Source organism: Chiloscyllium plagiosum, unplaced genomic scaffold (genome assembly GCF_037043375.1).
Source record: "Chiloscyllium plagiosum isolate Xiang-an unplaced genomic scaffold, Cpla_swu_hap1 HiC_scaffold_37, whole genome shotgun sequence".
Lineage (NCBI taxonomy): Eukaryota > Metazoa > Chordata > Chondrichthyes > Orectolobiformes > Hemiscylliidae > Chiloscyllium > Chiloscyllium plagiosum.
In genome coordinates this window covers 39,019,261-39,040,490 of record NW_028270175.1, presented here as the reverse complement: position 1 = coordinate 39,040,490, position 21,230 = coordinate 39,019,261, and the positions used below count along the sequence as shown (strand labels likewise).

General features: G+C 38.8%; 1 protein-coding gene across 28 annotated transcripts in view; it reads left to right on the top strand.

The window, feature by feature from the left end:
- Positions 1-21,230, top strand: part of LOC122540194 (eukaryotic translation initiation factor 4 gamma 3-like) — a 353,622-nt gene that overhangs the window by 222,449 nt on the left and 109,943 nt on the right. For 25 of the 28 annotated variants that reach the window (XM_087980602.1, XM_087980614.1, XM_087980611.1 and 22 more), the window contains 5 exons: positions 1,887-1,984; positions 8,324-8,449; positions 14,213-14,300; positions 17,505-17,543; positions 19,935-20,669. In XM_087980602.1, the coding sequence (XP_087836728.1) occupies positions 1,887-1,984; positions 8,324-8,449; positions 14,213-14,300; positions 17,505-17,543; positions 19,935-20,669 (1,086 nt within the window). The remainder of the gene's footprint in view (positions 1-1,886; positions 1,985-8,323; positions 8,450-14,212; positions 14,301-17,504; positions 17,544-19,934; positions 20,670-21,230) is intronic. The other 3 variants (XM_087980600.1, XM_087980605.1, XM_087980604.1) reach the window with 3 other exon arrangements.

Sequence of the window (21,230 nt, the reverse complement as noted above, 5' to 3'; positions counted from 1 at the left end):
AGTAAATACATTATAAGTGCTTCGCTGAGAGGGAAAACAATGAGTTGCAGCTGTCATGGTGATTGGTCTTAAACACTTGCGCTGTAATGCCATTGTGTGGGATTTTTTTGGGGGGTGGGGGAATATGATTGAGTGACAATTAAAGAATGTTTTACTTCATTTATGGTGAATCCAGCAAGTAGAAAATAAATGTTTAGAAGAATGAGTGACACAGATATGGATTTCTTAATTACCTATGATCCTTGATATCAACTTTCTTTCCCCTAAACCTGTTCTGCTGTTGGGGCAAGCTTATCCTGTGTTTTTTGTTCTGCCTTCCTGGATGTTTTGCCCCATTTTGTGGTGTTGCCCTGACTGATCCGGAGATGTAAATGCTTTGTTCGCACTGCTGGCTCTTTGTCCCAAAAATGAGTTTTTTTAAATAGTCTTAGGTTATGTTTTATGAATTACATTCAAGGCCTTTTGAATTCTCCTGCAATCCAAGATTGATTTCTGTGATGGACTGCACAAAATAATGTGACAAAAGAATGTACATTCCAGGATAGGGTGGCACGATGGCGCAGTGATTATCACTGCTGCTTCTCAGTGCCAGGGATCCAGGTTCAATTCCAGCCTTGGGCAACTGTCTGTGTGGTGTTTGCAGATTCTTCTTGTGTCCGCGTGTTTCCCCCTCCGGGTACTCTGGTTTGCTTCCACAGACCAAAAATGTGCAGGCTATGTGGATTAGCTATTGAGAATGCAGGGTGATAGGATAGGGGTCTAAGTCTGGGTGTGTTACTTTTCAGAGGATTGGTGCAGACTCGATGGGCTGAATGGCCTCTGTTCGCATTGTAGAGATTTGATGATTCCTTCCTAAGTGGGTTATTCATTCATTATTTTTTAAAATTATTTTTGAAAATGCATATAAGGTAGGACAGTGGCATTTGAACTGTGAACTTTTGAGACCCTGTGAAGGGAGAGCAGGGCTGACCCAAAGACTGCGAGAGCAGTCCTGCCTACCTGCTCCAACTACCTGTTCAGTGATAGTCAATGCTGTCGGCAACCAGCTAGCCCAAACTCTCTTAATCCTACAAGTGGGGTCCACGGTTTTAATTAACAAAGACTTTTGCAACAGTACAACTTTTAATCTACACTGGCAAGACACAGACCAAACTAAATTAGCTTTGCATTCATCAGTTCAGATTTTATTGCTGTAATTTTACCTGCATTGTGTCCCTAACTATGAAACCACTCCAGATTTAGTGCTAATGCAACTGACATATATGCTACACTGACACAACCAGAAGGTTTTAATTTTGTATTTGAAGAAAAGATGTAACAATTGTAATCCATGAAAAAGTATATCAAAGAAAGAATGGAAGTAGTACTATAGGGCACTAGCTACAGCCAACTTTTCATTCTGTGACTGGGATAGTTTCTATTCCTATGTAATTACTAAGCCCTGGGTCCTGATTACAATACATGGCATTCGGTTTTTGCGCCTTTTTGCATTTGCATAGTGGGAATCTAACATGTTTGATTTTGTTGTCATCTTGATGTGAACTGACTTCTGAGCCTTGCATCTAGAGGACGTTGCTAAAAATTGAATTGCTAGTGACAGCTTATAATTCAAAATACACCTTATTTTGTCCCTAAAGCATGGGTGGATAAAGAGTGGAGCTGGAAAAAGTGCAGCTGATAACAAGTTCCAATCTGGAACGTTGACTCCCCATCTCCTCTGATGCTGTTTGACCTGCGCCTTTTCCATCTCCACTCTTGGTGTCCACTCTGATGTGCGGTTCTCACTATCTCTCAGTCACTGTAAAGCAGGTGAAATTTAGAAAATCCAAGTTTCCTTCCATCAAGGAACAAGACAATGAATTCTAATGTGCCTTTTCTTTTACCAGCACCATCCTATTACAGTCAACCTGTGTATTCGCCGTCTGCACCTCTGATAGTGCCTACACAACCGCCACCACCTCCAACAAAGAGGGAAAAGAAAACGGTATGACAAATCTGTGCGCTGTTTCCGTTTGGTTTGCTATAGATTGCCTAAATTTGTATAGATGAGTGGAATTGAGCTTTAATTTGTAATATGCCAGTGGGAGCAATCTTGACAAATTTTTAGGGAAATCGTTTACTATTTAGTTGTGTGCCTGCTTTTCTATGTGAAGATTTTAATAGTTCCATTGATCTAGGCTGTACTTATCAATTTGAAAGCATTTAGTTACTCTGTTGTCTCAAACTCTCATTTTGTCCAAGAAACAAGTCTGTCCTTTATAGAGTAGGAAAAGTGCTATCATGGCTGTGTGAATTTGTTGATATCTGCCCTCAAATTGGGAACATTTGAAAACTGTGGTCACCATTTTTGTATTGATAACAATATTTGTGAAGGAAGGGGGAAGAGCATTCTCTGCAGCTAAGTGATTTCAGGGAGCTATAGGATGTTGCATTGCTCTACATGGTGGAAGCTAGCTGCTATTTGTGCACCAAGATTACCAATACAAGTAGTCTTTCTGATGAGTGACCCTCTCAGCCTCCATTTTGGATACAGCTGATTTTCTTGAAATATTTCCACAGAGATGAAATCCTCCATATTTTTAGTGTGGCGCTTAATTACTATCCCAAAATAGGCATTCATGAAGACAGTGGTCCATTGGTACCGGAATTGTAAATCACCATACTTTGGCATCATGTTCCAGCAGATCACCTTCACATTATCAACAAGCTTTTGGACCGAACCTGGTTGTTATAGAATGGTGAGGAGTATACTAACAGCAACACCAAACATGCCAAAAAATAAGATGTGTTGTCTGAGGTTACAACATAGTGCTATCTGCATATGAAACATCGAAAGCAGTAGGATATCGTTAGTTTAGTAATTCCACAACAATGTATCTGAGTAAGCCATGTAACTTAAAGAAAAGTCTGTTAGTCCTGACAGTATCTTGATTATAATGCTGAAGACTTGTGGAACCAGACATTACTGTGTCTAGTTCTGATATTGACACCAACTTGACAATGTGAAAAATTAACTCACTATTTCCTACCCATATTGATCAAGTTATGTACAACCTTCAGCCAAGTAAGTTTGCAGATGACACCAAAATTGGAGGTGCACTGGACATTGACGAAGGCTACCTCAGAGTAAAATGGGATCTTGATCATATGAGCCAATGGCTGAGGAGTTGCAGAAGGACTTTAATTTGCATTAATGGGAGGTGCTGCATTTTAGAAAAGCAAATCTTTGCAGGACTTATACATTTAATGGTAAGGACCTAGGAAGTGTTGCTAACAAAGACACCTTTGAGTGCAGGTTCATAGTTCTTTGTAAGTAGAGTTGCAGATAGATAGGATAGTGAAGAAGGTGTTTAGTATGCTTTCCTTTATCGAGTATAGTGGTTGGGAGGTCATGTCACAGCTGTACAGGATCTTGGTTAGGCCACTTTTGGATTATTACATGCAATTCTAGTCCCCTTCCTATCAGAAAGATGTTGTGAAACTTGAAAGGATTCAGAAAAAAATCCCAAAGATGTTGCCAGGGTTGGAGGATTTGAGCCAAAGGGAAAGGCTGAATAGGCTGGGGCTGTTTTCCCTGGAGCATGAGAGGTTGAAGGGTGACCTGATAGAGGTTTATAAAATCATGGGGCATGGATAGGATGAATAGAGAAAGTATTTTCCCAGGGTTTTGGGAGTCCAGAACTAGAGGGCATAGGTTTAGGGTGAGCAGGGAAAGATATAGAAGAGACATAAGGGCAACTTTTTCACGCGGAAGGTTGAGAGTGTATGGAATGAGCTGCCAGTAGAAGTGGTGGAGGCTATTAAAATTGCAGCATTTAAAAGGCACCTGACTGGGTACATGAATAGGAAGAGTTTAGAGGGATACGGGCCAAGTGCTGGCAAATGGGACTAGTATAGGTAAGGATATCCGGTCAGCATGGACAAATTGGATCAAAGGGTCTGTTTCTGTGCTGAATATCTATGACTTAAGGATCGGTGCTGGGTCCTCTACTTTTTGTCATTTACAAAAATGATTTGGATGTGAGCATAAGAGGTACAGTTAGTAAGTTTGCAGATGACGCCAAAATTGGAGGTGTCGTGGACAGCGAAGAAGGTTATGTCAGATTACGACAGGATCTTGATCAGAAGGGCCAATGGGCTGAGAAGTGGCAGATAGAGTTTAATTCTGATAAAATGCAATTTTGGGAAAGCAAATCTTAGCAGGACTTATACACTTAATGGTAAGGTCCTAGGGAGTGTTGCTGAACAAAGAGACCTTGGAGTGCAGGTTCATAGCTCCTTGAAAGTGGAGTCGCAGGTAGATAGGATAGTGAGGAAGGCGTTTGGTATGCTTACTTTTATTGGTCAGAGTATTGAGTACAGGGGTTGGGAGGTCATGTTGCGGCTCTTGTTCCACCAGTAGACTTACCCCTGATCTCTTTGTGTTCTTCGGCCAAGCATCGATGCTTCAACTTAATGACAGAATGCGTGTAGCTGCCCTCAACAACAAGGTGGCATTCATCCACTTGAGCTCTGTGGGGCCCAGCAATGAGGCCAGCAGGCATCAAAATGAAAAATTACACGTACAAGGCAGGAAGGTCGAAGTAGTTGCCAGCGGATATTCATTGCGCCCCTAGAATATTATCATGGGTCTTAAGAGCCACAAACCCGACCTGACTATTTTCAAAACTGATGGTCACGTCTCAGAAGAACATCAGGTGGTGCTATCCTCTGACTATTAGAAAGCATTGTTTCATTTGTAATTCTTGATTGTGAATATGACTGTATCAGCACACTGCATGATATTTGTGCCACAGTAGTGCCGGATCATGGCTGTTCCAAACAAATAAAAACTGAATCATTTCCCATAACCTTTCAGGTCCCACCATCAACATTTTTGGGGTTGTATTTTGAATAGAAGCTTAATTGGACCACTCGTGTCAGTCCATGGCTACAATCGCAAGAGAGATTCAAAACTCTTCTGACAAGTGGCTAACCACCTGATCACCTAAGTCTTTCATTGATAAGCCCAATGGCGAGTAAGATACAATTTTCAGCAGATGAGTGCAGCTGGAACTGCACTTGAAGCTCAACACTAGTGATTAGATTAGATTCCTTACAGTGTGGAAACAGGCCCTTTGGCCCAACAGGTCGACACCGACCCTCTGGAGAGTAACCCACCCAGACCCATTCCCCATATTTACCACTGACTAATGCACCTAACTCTATGGACAATTTAGCATGGCCAAGTAACCTGACTTGCACATCTTTGGACTGTGGGAGCAAACTCCACACAGACAATCGCCCGAGTCTTGGATTGAACCTGGGACCCTGGTGCTGTGAGGCAGCAGTGCTAACCACTGAGCTACCATGCCGCCCCTAGTGCTCTTGATTGGTGGCCTATCCAATGTGCTTGGCATCCACCATCTTTAATACTGGTACATTCTGACTGCAGTAGAAATTATCATAATAGATCACTAAGGTTAACTTAATTCCTGTTTTGGCACTCTTTAGACCTTTTGTTGCCAAAAAGGAGAACCAGTTTATAGGAATAGCATTACCTACAAATCATTTTCTAATTCTCCTATACTTCCTGGCTTGGACTCCTTCCATTCCTACTGTTAAATTAATTGCCTGGAATTCCTTACCTATTACCATTCTAATAGCATCACAACTAAAAGAACAATAACAATTCAAGAAGGTTTACCACTTTCTCTTAGTAGGTATAGCAGGATAAAGTTGACCAAATGTCACCCATACCCTAAGAATTTTTTTTAAGAAGCTCTCACATAGAATAGGAATGCAGAAGGATTACAATAAATACACTTTGTCTTAAATCTTTTGGTTTTGGGAGTAGTTTGGGTCCACTCAGGCTTTGGACATTAAAAACGTCAACGAAGCAGTTTTTTGGAATAGACCAAATTCTTGCCACCTTGATCATTTGACACCCTGCAAATATGCACATTGTTGCATTGAGATAGGTCTTCAGATTGTACAGCTTTGTGACCTTAATTCTAGAGTAAACTGAGCTACACTTTGATCAAGGTGTGAATCCTAGCTGCCTCCTGTTTATTTAATGTTGTATAATTGTTTAATGTTATGTCAAAGTTGTTTTGGTCCTGTTTTTCAAAGTTGAAAAGATATCACTGAGAGAGGGGGCCATGAACCTGTATTAATGTTCCAATAGCGTGCCAGAGTTTCACTTCCCATGATGGCGATATAGAGGGGAATAGCATGATTATGAAATTTGCTCAACATGTTTGAAATAATTTGAAATTGGTGTTCAAATTGAGCAAATCCTTTAGGCAATGAAGGTTTTTCTGGAGTAAAGGATTGTGGAATTTGCTGATGTCAGTCTGAAGTAAATTCTGGTCCAACGTTGAACTGTTCACTCTTGCTATCATTTCTTCACACGATATGAATGGATTGTACATGCGTGGAGATACAGAAGCTGCTACTCTGTGCAGAGGAACCTTGATTATCCGAATGAGATGGGCGGGCACTATTTTGTTTGGTTATTTGATTGAATGCCTTTCCTCTGAAACTCGGGAGTTTTCAGAAATTTCCTTCTTCCTTGCTCTGTCTGCCTTTCTTCCTCTCTCTGTCTCAGGATTTGCTTTTTAGTAGATACACACTTGTATGTAAGGGACCTGCAGCATTGCTGGGAAACCCCCCCACCCCCATGAGTTCAATGGGATTGTCACAGTGAGCACTTGCTCAGTCTGCTCCCCATTCAGGAGACGAGGCAGTAGGACATCTGCCCCCTTGTAGAACTCCAAGAAAAGGGTGGGGAGAGATAGAAAGAGGGCGGGAGGTCAGTCATTGGAGATGGTGCCTAGGGCTCCAATCGATGCCTGGGACTGTTCTGGGCAGCATTTCAGTAAGCCGCGTTTGTTTTTAATGATCGTAAACAAAAGTTGCGATCGGTATTGAAACAGCTCTTTGAAGTAATGTTTCTATCAGGACCTCAAGATCTCCTTCAGATAATCCGGTATTCAGATAATCGAGGTTCTTCTGTACTTTCCTATCATTGAGGAGTCTTTGTGTCTTTTCACACTCACTTCAATGCCAGCTGCATTTTGGTTCTCAAAACAATACCAGATGATGTCAACACTTTGATTTGATTTGATTTGATTAGATTAGATTAGATTAGATTCCCTACAGTGTGGAAACAGATCGTTCGGCCCAACCAGTCCACACTGACCCTCCGAAGAGTAACCCACCCAAACCCATTTCCCTCTGACTAATGCACCTAACACTATGGGCAATTTGACATGGCCAATTCGCCTGACCTGCAAGGAAACCGGAGCACCCTGAGGAAACCCACGCAGACATTGGGAGAATGTGCAAACTCCACAGTCGCCCGAGGCTGGAATCGAACCTGGGACCCTGGTGTTGTGAGGCAGCAGTGCTAACCACTGAGCCACCATGCCACCCCAAAGCTCAGATTAGATTCCCAATTTTCTTCCTGAAAATCAAATAAGTAGAATACATTCTGTACTCATGCTTATGTACAAGGACTAAAGTTATGGCCTGATCTTGTAGAAGTATGCAATGCTCTTGACTAATTCTGGCAAAAATCTCCCCTTCAGGTCAGAATGTCGGCCAAACTTCATTTTTTTTTGATTTGGAGCAACATGTTTAAAATATTTTTGTTTTTGTGTGTACTCGTTCTTGCTCTTTTCTCTTTCCTCATACTCTCAAAGTCTTCCCAGCTTAATAAACAAATATACAACAAAGGCCATCTTCTTGAAAATAAGATGTACTAGGTGGTTGGGAACCTTGACCTTCACTTGCTTCAGGTCTACATTTATACAGAACAAAGTGACTGATTTTATATGAATAGTAGAGCTAAACTAGCTCTACTAATGTGATCAGAATACCTGATTTTGATAAATGCTGTGTTAGATTTTAGTTGGCTTAAATTCAAGGAAGCCAGTCTCTCTGTTGTAGGGTCCATAAACTGCATCAGTTAGTTTGTTTCTTATTGTTTAATAGTGTGGTTTATTATCATTTGTATCCCAAGTGTGTTTCAATTGTGACTATAGTGTTGAAACTACTACTGACAGCATATTTCAAATTCCTCATGCTGTGAACCTGAGAAGAAATTGGAGTTCTGCACTTGATTTAAGAAAGACTTTAAAATATTTTTAATAACAAAGCTCTTTGGTGTGCTCGCTTGCCATTAAAGCTGGAAAAACTAAATTTTGTATCTAATATTTATCAGTGGACAGGATCAAAGAAGTATCCCAGCGTCATTTAAAAAGATAAATATCAAAAAGAAAGTTGCTAATAATAATGATAGTGTTATACAGTTTAGTACTGTGTGGTTTCTTTTCTGCAGATTAGAATCCGTGATCCAAATCAGGGAGGCAAGGACGTCACTGAAGAAATATTGTCAGGTGGAGGTGGAAGCAGAAATCCTACACCGCCTGTAGTGAGACCAAGTTCCACGCCGACTCCACCTCAGGTATTTAGAAAATATTTAATTCTTTAACTTAGGTGAACAGCATTCAGCACAAACTAGCTGTTAGCTGAAAGTTGACAGTTGTATAGAATGGTTAGTTTTTCCTCTATTTTAGGTTCTTGTTACAGTTATCAGTAGGGACTTTACCGAGCTATGCACGATATTTAATGGCACAGTAAACATAAACAAATGATATTTCATCTGGCTCAAGGCTTGGTAGAGCGAATTTAAGCCATATGTTAAAAGTGCTTCTTTCAAAACGTGGTTAACACCTGGGGCAAGTTGACAGGAAAAAGTGAGTATTATCAACGTTTTAAAGTCAAGACATTGACTTCGTTCCAACTCGTACATGTAGACCAGATATCCTGGATTAATCCATCCCTAATGTCATTGTGGGTCAACTCCTACAAGAGGTGGACTGCAGCAGTTCAAGAAGGCAGATCAGTGCCATCTTTTCAAGGGCAACTAGGGATGGGCAATAAATGCTGGCCAGCCAGGAACATCCACATCTCACAAATGAATAAATTAAACCAACAAGTTCCATTTGTCAGCAATTGGCCCATGTCCCTCTGAACTCTTTCTATTCATATACCCATCTAGATGTCTTTTAAATCTTGTATTTATACCAGTCTCTACCACTTCCTCTGCAGTTCATTCCGTGCATGCACCATGTTTAGTTTAATAAACAAGTAGGTGCTGTGATGGGACAGTGGAACGGTTACTTTTCTGGAAGAATGAAATTGTGTGCTAAAGTTTCATTTTCACCCCACCTCATCTTGTGATCATTTGCAACTTACCTAATGGATAACCTAAGTGAGAGCCATTAAAGAGTGTGAATCTAAACTCCTCAGAATAGAAATAACTCCTTTTTTTGGCTAAATGAGTCTCCAAGCTGCACTGTTGATGTTTAACGATATTTGAATGAACTGCTTCCCTGACCCACTCCCTCATCTCTACTTTTATTGCACTGGACTTGACTATTCCAAGGCATTCCTGGATTTCCACCCAATTTCTACCCTCCGTAAATTGAGATCATCCAAGACTTTGTTGTTTTTGTCTTAATTCACACTCAGTCCCACTTGCTAATACTGTCTGTGCTCACAATGGATCCCAGTTAAGCATTGCTTAAAATGATCCTTTTTTGGACATCTGCTTAATATTTCCTAATGCGTATTTGTCAAATTTTGATTGGTAACATGTGAACACAGCAGTGAAGCACTCTACACTGTGTCGTCTCTATCAGCAATGCTGCAGTTCTACCTGCCAGCCCTGCCCCAGTGCTTTTGTTTCCAAAGCAGTTGTTGCTGCACAGCAGTCACTCCAAGTTAAATCTCATCTCCTGCATAATCACTAAACCCCCAAGACAGTCAGCCAAAATACCAACCACCACATTACTGCTGAGCATCTAAACCAATGTGTGCTCTTCCTCACTGTTCAGGTCTGGTACTGACAGATTTACTGAAGGTGAACAAATGCAGCCTTTTATCATTTTCCTGGTTTCTGGAGATTTGAGATCAAACTAACAGCTGCAGACAGGAGCTGCTGAGGTGCCAGTTGATCTTGCTGACAGGAGAAACAATGTTGCCAAATCTTTGGTCCAAAAAGTTATGTGGCAAAATTTCCTGCACATTATCTAGCACCAGTCATGGGAGCATAATTTTCAGCAATTATGTGCATTGCCTGTTAACTAAGAGTGATAGTATCATGGTTATGCAATGGGGTAGTCATCCCAGAGGCGTAAATCAATGATCCGGAAGGGGCATCAGTTCAAATTCCACTGTAACAGCAGAGCCTTTTAAAATTGGTTGATTAAATAAATCTAAAATAAAAAGCTAATCTTAGTAACATAGACCACAAGACTATTAGATTGTCTTAAAAGTCCATCTAGTTAATTAGTTAGTCTGTTAGTGAAGAAAGCATGATGGTTTGACGGAGTCTGAACTATAGTTGACTCCAAAACCATAGCAGTCTGATTGACTGCTACCTGCACTCTGAATCGGCCAAGCAACCCACTCAGTTCATAAAATTATGGAGAGAATAGATAAGGTTGGTATTGGTATCTTTCCCTTGGATGGTGTATTTCAAAATCAGAGGGCACAATTTTAAGGTGAGATGAGAGAGATTTAAAAAAGACGAGGGGCAATTTTTTTTTTACACAGAGGGTGGTTCACATGTGGAATGAACTTCCTGAGAAAGTGGTAGATGTGGGCACAATTACGTTTAAAAAACATTTGGGTAAGTGTTTAAATGGGATATGGGCCAGGAGCAGGCGGGTGGGGTTAAGGATTTTGTTTGGCATGGATTGTTTGGACTGAAGGGTTTGTTTCCATGGTGACCATCTTATGAAGGTCAATTAGTGATTAGTAATGTCTACCCCAAGATAGAAATCTTTTTTAAAAAATGAAATTCTACCTTTTATTTTTCAGTAGACATTATTTAGGGATTATATATTATATTATTATATATATTATATAGTACATTATTATTGTTAAGCTGAGAAAAAGAGAATATACAGACCAGAAAAGATGATTAGGGTGCATTTAGCAAAAACCAAACATTTGGCAACAGAGTCATAGAGAGGTACAGCACGGAAAGGGAAAAGATATAAAAGGAGCAACTTTTTCACGCAGAGGCTGGTATGTGTATGGAATGAGCTACCAGACGAAGTGGTGGAGGCTGGTACAATTGCAACATTTAAAAGGCATTTGAATGGGTATATGAATAGGAAGCGTTTGGAGGGATATGCGCCGGGTGCTGGTAGGTGGGACTAGATTGGGTTGGGATATCTGGTCGGCATGGATGGGTTGGAAATGGTAAGAGAAAAAATTGAGTGCTAAAGATTTCTGCTTATTTACTATTATATGAGCAAGACTTTTATTGTTTAACCACATTGGTTATTTTGTCTAATGAAGTAATTGTTCAAGTGAATTTTTAAAATGCATTTCCTGACGTTTGAGGCAATTTATTACATTCATTAGTAAATTCAATTTGGTACACCAGTGTGAAATAGTTCCCAAATCACTGCAGATCTTTTAATGCAAATCTGAGCATCAGTGTGCGTAAAACAATTTGTTTTTATAGCAGATGCAATTTTAAAAGTTTGTCTTGTGATCAGAATTAGGAGATGTGATTTGCCATAGCACGCACCTAGTGAAAGAATTCTAAATATTTTTATTTTGCAGTGGATTAGTGTGAAATGATAAGAAATGCAATTATTGTTTAACTAGCTTCTGGTGTGTGCTATTTACAACTCTTTTAAAATCAAAATGAATATAAAACAATTGTATTCCCTTATTTTGCAATTTTTGTAAATTATCCATAGATTTACATTCAGTAGAACTAGTAATATTGGATCTGTATGTTATGATTTCAAAAGCACCTGATGACTATCCATTTCAGTTCACTTATGAATGTTGAACTTCATTTCAGCCAAATTTCATACACCATATTTGTTCTGTTTTGATCTGATGCAAACTCTGGTGCACTTCCAAGTGCAACTTAGCAGCCAAACATAACTTTGATCCAGTGTTAACTGTTCCACTGTTAATCTGATTCATGGTGGCCATGTGACGAGTAATCATGTCATATGGTCATCAGTTTCATCATTTCCCTTGTGCAGCAAAAAGAAATTGCGGGAAAAGATAAAAGTCTACAATGTAAACTCGTACTTAATTTTGTTCTGAATGAAATAGAATTACCACAGTTGAGTGTTATACATTATAATGATCACACAGTGTGTTATCGAGATTTTTTGAAGAATTCTGAAATGTATGCATGCACTTCTTGTTCAAAGTATTGTCTGCGTTTCATGTTGTACTGAACTTTTAATACATGTCTGTCTTCTAATGTGTATGATGTATCACGTTCCCTCTAAGTTAAAATTCTGATTATAAACAAAACTTCAAAACAAAATGAAGTATTTTGCAGGTGGATTTTAATGCCAAGTCCTGATTTTTGTTACCTGTAAGTAAGTTATGTAAAATGTTTTTACAATGTACTCAGTATTTAGGTTGCTGCCAAAACAACAATTACTACAATTTTTTTTTAGTTATCTGTCTCACATGAAACTCTGCATTAGTTTGCCCATTTTTGCTGCGACATTTTGACCACAGACGATATGGTCATCAGTTGCATTCTTTGCTAGGTGCAACTTTTGTTTTGTCTTTCCATGACGGAATCAAATGCTTCATCTAACACTCTTAAAGAACCAGAGTTACTTCTCAGAAGAGCATCCAAGCGATGTGAAACTGTTAAAATTTTGACTTGCTTGTTAGGAGTTTGGTCCTCTGCTCCTGGAGCAACAACCAGGTTGTTCTCAAGGTTCTTTGAACATATCGACATGACATGTTGGTGCTTCCTTTCTTATCAATTGATTCTGTTCACATTATTTGCTTTAAAAAAAACTTAGTTTTAGATCCAAGTATATACTTGGAGTATAGAGAATACTTAAAATGTCTCAAATAAAAGAATTTATGACCCACCTTTGATGCAAGAAAAGATGGAGAAGTCTAAAGTGGGTGTGTCTAAGTACAGCCACTCCAATTGAAAGTGAGGGCATTGGCCATGTGTAGATGTTTCATTCTTTGTCCCATGAAATGATGAGCTTACTAGTTCGTTCTTAGTTTCATAAACTTATTATTTCAGTCTTTGTTGTAGGGAAATGGCCAGTGAAAGTAATTGTCCCATTTTTACATATTCTGCCTCTTCTCTGCCACAATTTCCTATTGCGGTGGTTTGCCAGTTAATGGTAGTTATATTGGTGGAGACCTGTGAGCTGGTCCCCGAGTAACTTTTAAATCCGATTTGAGAAAGTCTGCAGTCAGCAGTAAACACCAGTGTTACTTTAATATCCTGAAGAGTGTATTGTAACTGAATAGTTGATTTGTTTACATTTCTTCGTTTGTCTACATTTAAATAAAGCTGTAGTATTTTCAGTTGTTGATTAATTAGATTGTTTAACCAGTTTCAGCCAGTTCACAGCTATACATCAATAAATGTGGGCATTTTGAGACACAGGCATGAGTGTTTAGTGACCAAAGAGGTGGCTCTTGTCATTCACTGGTAGCGTTCCTACCTCTGGACCAGAGGTCTGGATTAAAGAAGTGTGTCATAACACGTCTGAACAGGTTGAGTAAAAAACATCTACAGTGAGCATATATCAGGCTCCTGTGATGCAGTAGTGGGGTCCCATCCCTGAGACAAGAGGTCCAGGTTCAAGTCTCACCTACTCCAAAGGTGCATCATAAATGTGACTGAACTGGTTGATTTTAAAGTGAAATCTTCAAGGCTGATGGAATTTACTTTATTAACAGCCAACCTATTTGTAATTAACATAGTTAACAGTTGTTAGGTGTGGCGTCTTTTTTAAAATATCTTGCAGAAATTTATTTTCCAATTTGCCTTATTTCTGCTATGACTTTGGACTTTCTGGAAGAGCTTCATGAAAGGGAGGGAAAGTGATGGCCTTTATTTTGTTGGGCAGCTGTTCATAATAAATCAAAAAAGACTCTTAGAGGGAACAGTGAGAGCGCATTAAGAGTTATGTCTGTTGTCTATCCTTGTTAATGGTAATCCTCTTTTCTTTTCCTTCTCAATCCTGCTTACTCCATCTCTTTATGTTTTGCATTTTCTTTTTGTTCTTGAATTTATTATCCTACAATGAAATTTCATGGTAAACTTTTGTTTGTTTTCCTGTCTGCGTGTTCCATGTGCTAGTTTTTGTGTCCACACCCTCATTATCCTCACCTCTTGTACCTCAAATCCCAGCAGCTACCCAGTCAGGTTGCAGAACATGGACCAGTTTTCGGAACTGCAGAAAATGCTCACGTTGCTCCAAGTGTGGATTTCAAGCAAGGTTTGTTCAGTAGTTATTTGGTGCGTATTGATTCAGAGTTTTGATGTTGGTGTTTGTGTGTTCATGCCTGGTGGGAAAATGAATGAAAAGAGTTCTTCATTTCATTTTGGAGACCATTTCAGTTGCATACAATCACTGTTTAAAAAAAAAATCCAAGTGATTATATTTTTCTTTTTTTGTTGGATATTTAGTGAATTATTCCAGTTTTTTTTAGCTGAATTTACATTCCAACTGGAAGAAGCTTTCAGTCTGCCAGACTTCTCAGGACCTAGTTATGATGCGTGACGTGCATGTATATTTCTCAGCAGTATATTTATATGTTTACGCAGCAGCTTATTTGTTTCTGTTTAGTCCTTTGTAATAGTTAGTTATACCTGTGAGGCAGAGTTAATATCCAAGGAGAAAGTGAGGACTGCAGATGCTGGAGATCAGAGCTGAAAATGTGTTGCTGAAAAAGCGCAGCAGGTCAGGCAGCATCCAAGGAGCAGGAGAATCGACGTTTTGGGCATGAACCCTTCTTCAGGAATGAGGAAAGTGTACCAAGCAGGCTAAGATAAAAGGTAGGGAGGAGGGACTTGAAGGAGGGGCGTTGGAACTGCGATAGGTGGAAGGAGGTTAAGCTGAGGGTGATAGGCCGGAATGGGGGTGAGGGGCGGAGAGGTCAGGAAGAAGATTGCAGGTTAGGAAGGTGGTGCTGAGTTCGAACGTTGGGACTGAGACAAAGTGGGGGGAGGGGAAATGAGGAAACTGGAGAAGTCTGAGTTCATCCCTTGTGGTTGGAGGGTTCCTAGGTGGAAGATGAGGCGCTCTTCCTCCAGCTGTCGTGTTGCTATGCTATGGCGATGGTCTGGCCTTGGATGCTGCCTGACCTGCTGTACTTTTCCAGTAACACATTTTCAGAGTTAATATCAACACAATTAATAGAAATATTTAGATTAAGGAATGCCTGTCATTTCGGAGGAAAATCACTGGATAATTCTTAAATGCTCCAAGTCATTACTGCTAGAGAACTAACTTCACCTTCCATTCTGAGCATTATTATGGAAGGGAGTGCATTACAAACACTATATAGTCCAATTGTTTCACCGTAATTTGTGTAATGTCTGTTGGCTGGCTGCCTGTAGATCTCCTAAGAATGTGACAACTGTCTTATGGCCCATTTAACTTGCTGATTGATCGGAGTTTTGTAACTTTTCAAACACAATTATCCAGCAGTTAGTATTTTATGAAGTTATATTAAATCATAAAAGAAAATTACTTGTTGAACATTCTAGAGCTTACTCAGTCACCTTTGTAAGGATTGTGACAGAGCAAGATCTTGTATACAATGGAATGTGATTTAACATAAAATTACCTAATCGTTAAAATTGCACTACAGTATATAATTAATGTTTAAAGAAGCAGTGCCCCCAAATACTCAAACTAAGTGAGCTGTCCGTGTTTGCTGCTTAAATGGTAGTTGATTTTTTTCTAGGATCAGTGACTCTAGCTATGGCAGGCAATTTAATATTCTAGTAGCCTTACTTCAAAAACTGTCATCAAAATGTCATTTAATTCCCATAAGTTTTCAGTTTGATGTAGAGATTGGAGAAATTTTATTTTGTCAGCTATTTCTATTCAAGGTTACGTTATTTGGTAATTGTGTCTATTTGAAATTCTGCCCTTTCCTCATATTATAGTAAGTTAGTTCATGCTCCGTATTTCTCATCTCAAAATACAAAGGTAAATATTGGATAAGGGTGGGCTGAATGGCATTCATATGATTAAATTGGCTTGAGTGAACTGTCTTGTATTTTGTTTATGGCTGCCTCCTGTTTGCTCTAGCTGTTTTGAATTTGTGATCCAATTCTAATGAATTTTTGTTTTTCTTTAGAAGTTCAATATTTACATTTCTTAATTTAGATTAATTCAGTGTAAAAATACATTATCAGAATAACTTTAATAAAGCAACTCCTGACTTTAAAATAGTAAAGCATACTCAAAGTAGGACAGTGAAGGAGGTTATCTAAGATTACAAAGGGATCTAGATCAATTGGGCCAATGGTCTGAGGAGTGGCATATGGAATTTAATTTGGATAAATGTGAGGTATTGCATTTTGATAAAACGGACAAGAGCAGGACTTATGCAGTTAATAGCAGCACTCTGGATATTGTTGTTGAACAGAGAGCTAGCGGTTCAAGTACATAGTTCTTTCAGAGTTGGGTTACAGATAGACCGGGTGGTTAAGAAGGCGTTGGCATACTTGACTTCATGACTCAGACATTTGAGTATAGGAATTAGGACATGTTGTGGTTTTACAGGATGTTGGTAGACCACTTTTGGACTACTGTGTTAGTTCTGGTCACCCTGCTACAGAAGGATATTATTAAATTCAGCAAAGGTTTACAACACTGTTCCTGGGGATGATGGGTTTGAGCTATAGGCTGGGGGCGTAAGTGTTATAGAGGTTTATAAAATCACGAGGGCCATAGAAAAGGTGAACGGCAAAGGGTTTTTTTGCTAGGGCAGAGGAGTTCAAAAGTAGAGGTCAATTTTTTTTTAAGGTGAGAGGAGAAAGATTTAAAAGGCACCTGAGGGGCAACTTTTTCACAGAGGGTGGTTCGTATGTGGAATGAATTGCTAGATGGTAGATGCAGGTATATTTAAGAGACATTTGGACAGGTACATAAATAGGAAAGGCCAAGAGGGATGTGGGCCAAATGCAAGCAAGTGGGACTAGTTTAGTTTGGGAAACTAGGTTGACAAGGACGAGTTGGACCTGTTTCCATGCTCTATGACTCTGTGAGAAGGCAGAGATGTCCTTGTGGAGGAGAGATGAACTGTATAGTACATTTTAGCTGCTTGTGTTAGTTTTTCTTTAGTGTTGTAGTACATACAAATAAATCCTTTGCATGAAGTGTGTTATTTAGGTTTCTTGGACAAACCTAATTCATGTCCCCACCCCCCCCCCCCCCCATATCACATGTATAGTTGTAAAGGTCAAGTGAATAGATTGATTTTTTAAAGTCATTATATCAAGTCTAAAGTTCCTTGGATGTTTGTTTTAGCTGCAATAATTATGACCCTGTTGTGAACATCAGGGCTTCCATGTATGACACTTTCTATAAAAGATCCAGTAATCTGCAGTCAAATAGAAAATAGCATTTCATTGAATTAAAAGTTCAGGCATGCTACATGCCATAAAATGTTTCTATTTATTTCAGTGGGGCGAACTGAAGCTGCTATAACAAAACTGAAAGCAGGTATGGAACAGTTTAAAAACATAATTTAGTATATCTTCTTTGCACCTTCACAAGTGTCTGTACTTCCAGGGCAAATATCTGTAATTGAGTGACTGTATAAAGAGCTTTGGCAGTTTTACTGCCTGTTCAACTTGAAACATTGGGAAGGTACCAAACCTAATGCTAAATGTTTTCCCTTGCCATTTACTGTGCAGTGATACAGTTCGTGAAATCATTGATTAATTTTTAACTAATAATTGTGAACATTTGTTTCCATTGCCAAGTATTGAGGTAAGATGTTAATACTTTTAATGCATTGATCGGGGTATGAATTGTGTTTTGTGAGATGTTGTTGAATGAAGACTACTTCAAGTATGAACAGTGGAATTTACTTCGTACCTTATGAAGTGAATTTAGAGTGAGTTGTCAAATGTTTATTATCATGCTGCCCAAATGCCTAATTCGAACTTTTGACAGAGTTTGTACACTTGTCATTTGGTCCTTAAGTATTCACTGGTCTTTTCAAATTTAAAGCAATTGTGTAACATTTGATATTTTAGATTAAAGCATTCATCCAAACGAAATGGCAGTTTTATGCAATGGTATATGACTTGTTTTGGACTAACTACTGTCTGCAGTATAAATTTAAGACATTCTTGAAAAGACAGAAATAAACCCTGCATTGAGATCTGTGATGTGTTAGCTCGCTTTCACTGTGTGACTTGGGAGTGCTTCCCATATCCCATATGCAATATATCCTGTACACTCGGTCCCTTCCCCTCTCTGTCTCCATTAGATCCATCTTTCAACAACCATCCAAAGATTCTGCATTCCTCCAACTCTTGTACGATCACCACTCCCTTTGCTTCACTATTCACAACTGTGCTTTCAGCTGACAAGGCCTTAAGCACAAATTCCTTCACTAGTTGTCAAGACAGTAAACTCTAATTCCCTCCCTAATACACACAAGCCCTCCTGCTCTGAGGGTCCTAAAACTAGCCTCTTTCAAGGTGGATGAATGTGTAATGTAATCTTTGGATTGCTACCTCTATCATTTTGTGAACTTTTCCCACAAGAGTTGCACTGTATAAATGCAATTTGCTAGATGTAAGGAAGTATGATGTACAGCAGTATTACTTTTATGAGAATAAAGGCTTGCTAGAATATTCTTTAGAACTACAGATTAGACAAATATATATTGTATAATTCAGGTCATTAAGAAGTCATTCACTTCTGTGAATGCCTAATCATTTTATGGTGACATCTAATTTTAAGTTGTGACCACAAGAATGACCTTTCATGCAGTTAGCTATTTCTCATGTACAAGATTATAGAAAGTTAACAGATTTTTTTTTGTTCATGCGGGATGTGTGTCGTTGGCTAAGCCAGAATTCATTGCTCATTCCTAAATTCCCTCTAGAAAAGTGATAATGAGCTGCCTATTTGAATCACTATAGTTCTTAAGGTTTAATATTGCATTCAAAAGTATCCAGAACTCTAGTTACTGAAGTGTGCCAATTTATTCAATCCTCAACTTCCAGTGGAGCTGAATTTGTAAAAGAGATATAATATGCAAGGCACATTAATGTGTGTTGCAGTATGCAAATATTGACTATTTTTAATTGCTACATCCTAAAATTCCTCAAGGAATGTGCGAACCTCGGGTTGCAAAGTGTGCCTCATGTTTTGGGTAGCATCTGTAATTTAAAAGCTGCAATGCTTTATCAATCCTAGACAAAACTATGTAATGAATTAATGCTTTATTCTGCTTTGGCCAGAACGTTTAGAAATGCTTTGGGATATTGAGTACAGTAAAAGCAAGGCTTAAAATTCATTATAGCCATTGGTGAAATGTAATAGTTTTTTGCTGCTGAAAATTTGCTTATGTTGATTGTTGTTATGATTTTGGAAGGCAGTAGGCTGACTCGTTCAATTTCTCTGTGTTTGGAATATGTCACTTTTGACCATATTAGACTTGAATGTGCAGATTTAAAAGTTCAAAACTGATGTAATCCAAAATAAAAATTGTCCGTGTTTCCTGGTTGGTATCACAATAAAGGTAACAAGCAATGTATCAGACTTCACTAAAAGTGGAATCAATAATTAAGGAACTTTAATTTTAGAAACCCAAATATTCTGTGCTTCTCCTATGCACATAAATGATATGGGTTGATCAGAATGAGCAGCTGAGACCATTCTAGCGGAATGCATTTTCTCCCTTCGTTATTATATTTCTGTTATGTCCTTGGAGAAGATGCCAGTGATGAAGCTGTACTACTTATGGAATGTTTTGTGTTCAAAATGTAACTAGCTTATATTTTGTTTACATCAATGATTAAAGATGTGATCTACATAAACGACTGATTTGTATGACTAAAATGTACTAAATGTGCTTTTTGTTTCTGTTCTTAGAAGAGAAACCAAAGCAGGAGCCAATGGTGAAAAGTCCTTCACCAGATAGAAGATCAGAAACTATTTTAGAAAGTAAAGACATAGATGGAGAGCCTCCTGATTCTGTCCCTTTACAAGTGGAGGAGGAGGTGGAAGAAGAAGAAGAGGAGGAGGAGGAGGTGGAGGAAGAGGAGGAAGAAGAAGCAGCACCAACAGTGGAATTTACTACTAACGACTCAATTTTTCCAACTTTGGATTCTGTGGAAGAATCTGAACCATTCATTCCTAAGGAAGAGCAGAACCCTGTACCTAACTTATGTTTGCATGGGGAAGTAGAAGAGGATAAACAGGAAGAGCAGGGCAGTGAAAACCTATCTGGAAAAGTGATTATTGCTTCAGCTAACGAAATTATAGTGCCTGCTACTATTAACACAAATCAAGATGTGAATGGCATGGCAGGACAAGAAGTAACACAAAGCACCTTAGAAAGTCTGTCACAAGACCTTCCTACACTCTCCACTACAGTGGAGATTCCAGACATCCCTCGGACAGAAGTGGAGATAACACCTTCCCCGATTGCTGTTTGCACCAATCTGGAAGTCACAGCAGAGGAAGAGAACAAGGAGGAAACTCCTATTAGTGATGACAGAAATCAGGATATGGAAAGCAAAGAATCCGCTGAAGAGGAGGAGAAAGAGGTAGAGGAAAATGAATCACAACAATTAAACTCCAAAAAAAGCCCAGAGATTGTGTATGGTAGGTTTGCATTGAATAAGACTGTCTGTATAATGTCAGATCTTAGGAATTTTTAAAATGATATTTGAGACATATTGTAATAATCTACAAGATATTAGACCAGCCTTTTCCAAGAGTGAGAGCTGTTTCCAAATACTTTCATCACCTTGTGGGAACAATGCCAATTCACATTTTACTGGAAATGTTTCTTAAAGGTTTCGATACTTACATATTATGCCAGTGGTGTGAGAAAGATTGCTAGTTTTGTTTGACAATAGTTGATGTTCAATCTCTAGTTCAGTTTAGTGAACTAACTTTTATCATTGATTATCCTATAAATCTTTGTGTTATATACAAAATTCATGTATTTTTCAAAAATTTCTGTGGTGTATATATATAGGTCTTACTTGATTGATACTGAAATATGAATTCCTAAGACAATCGGGAAGGAATTATTTTCATAAAGCTTTGAAGCCTACTTCAGTGTACAGCTGATTTAATGTGAAATGTTCAAACTAAGATGTGTTCTGATTTAGCTGATAGACCGAAGGTAATACTACCCAAAATTGGTATCTCAATCCC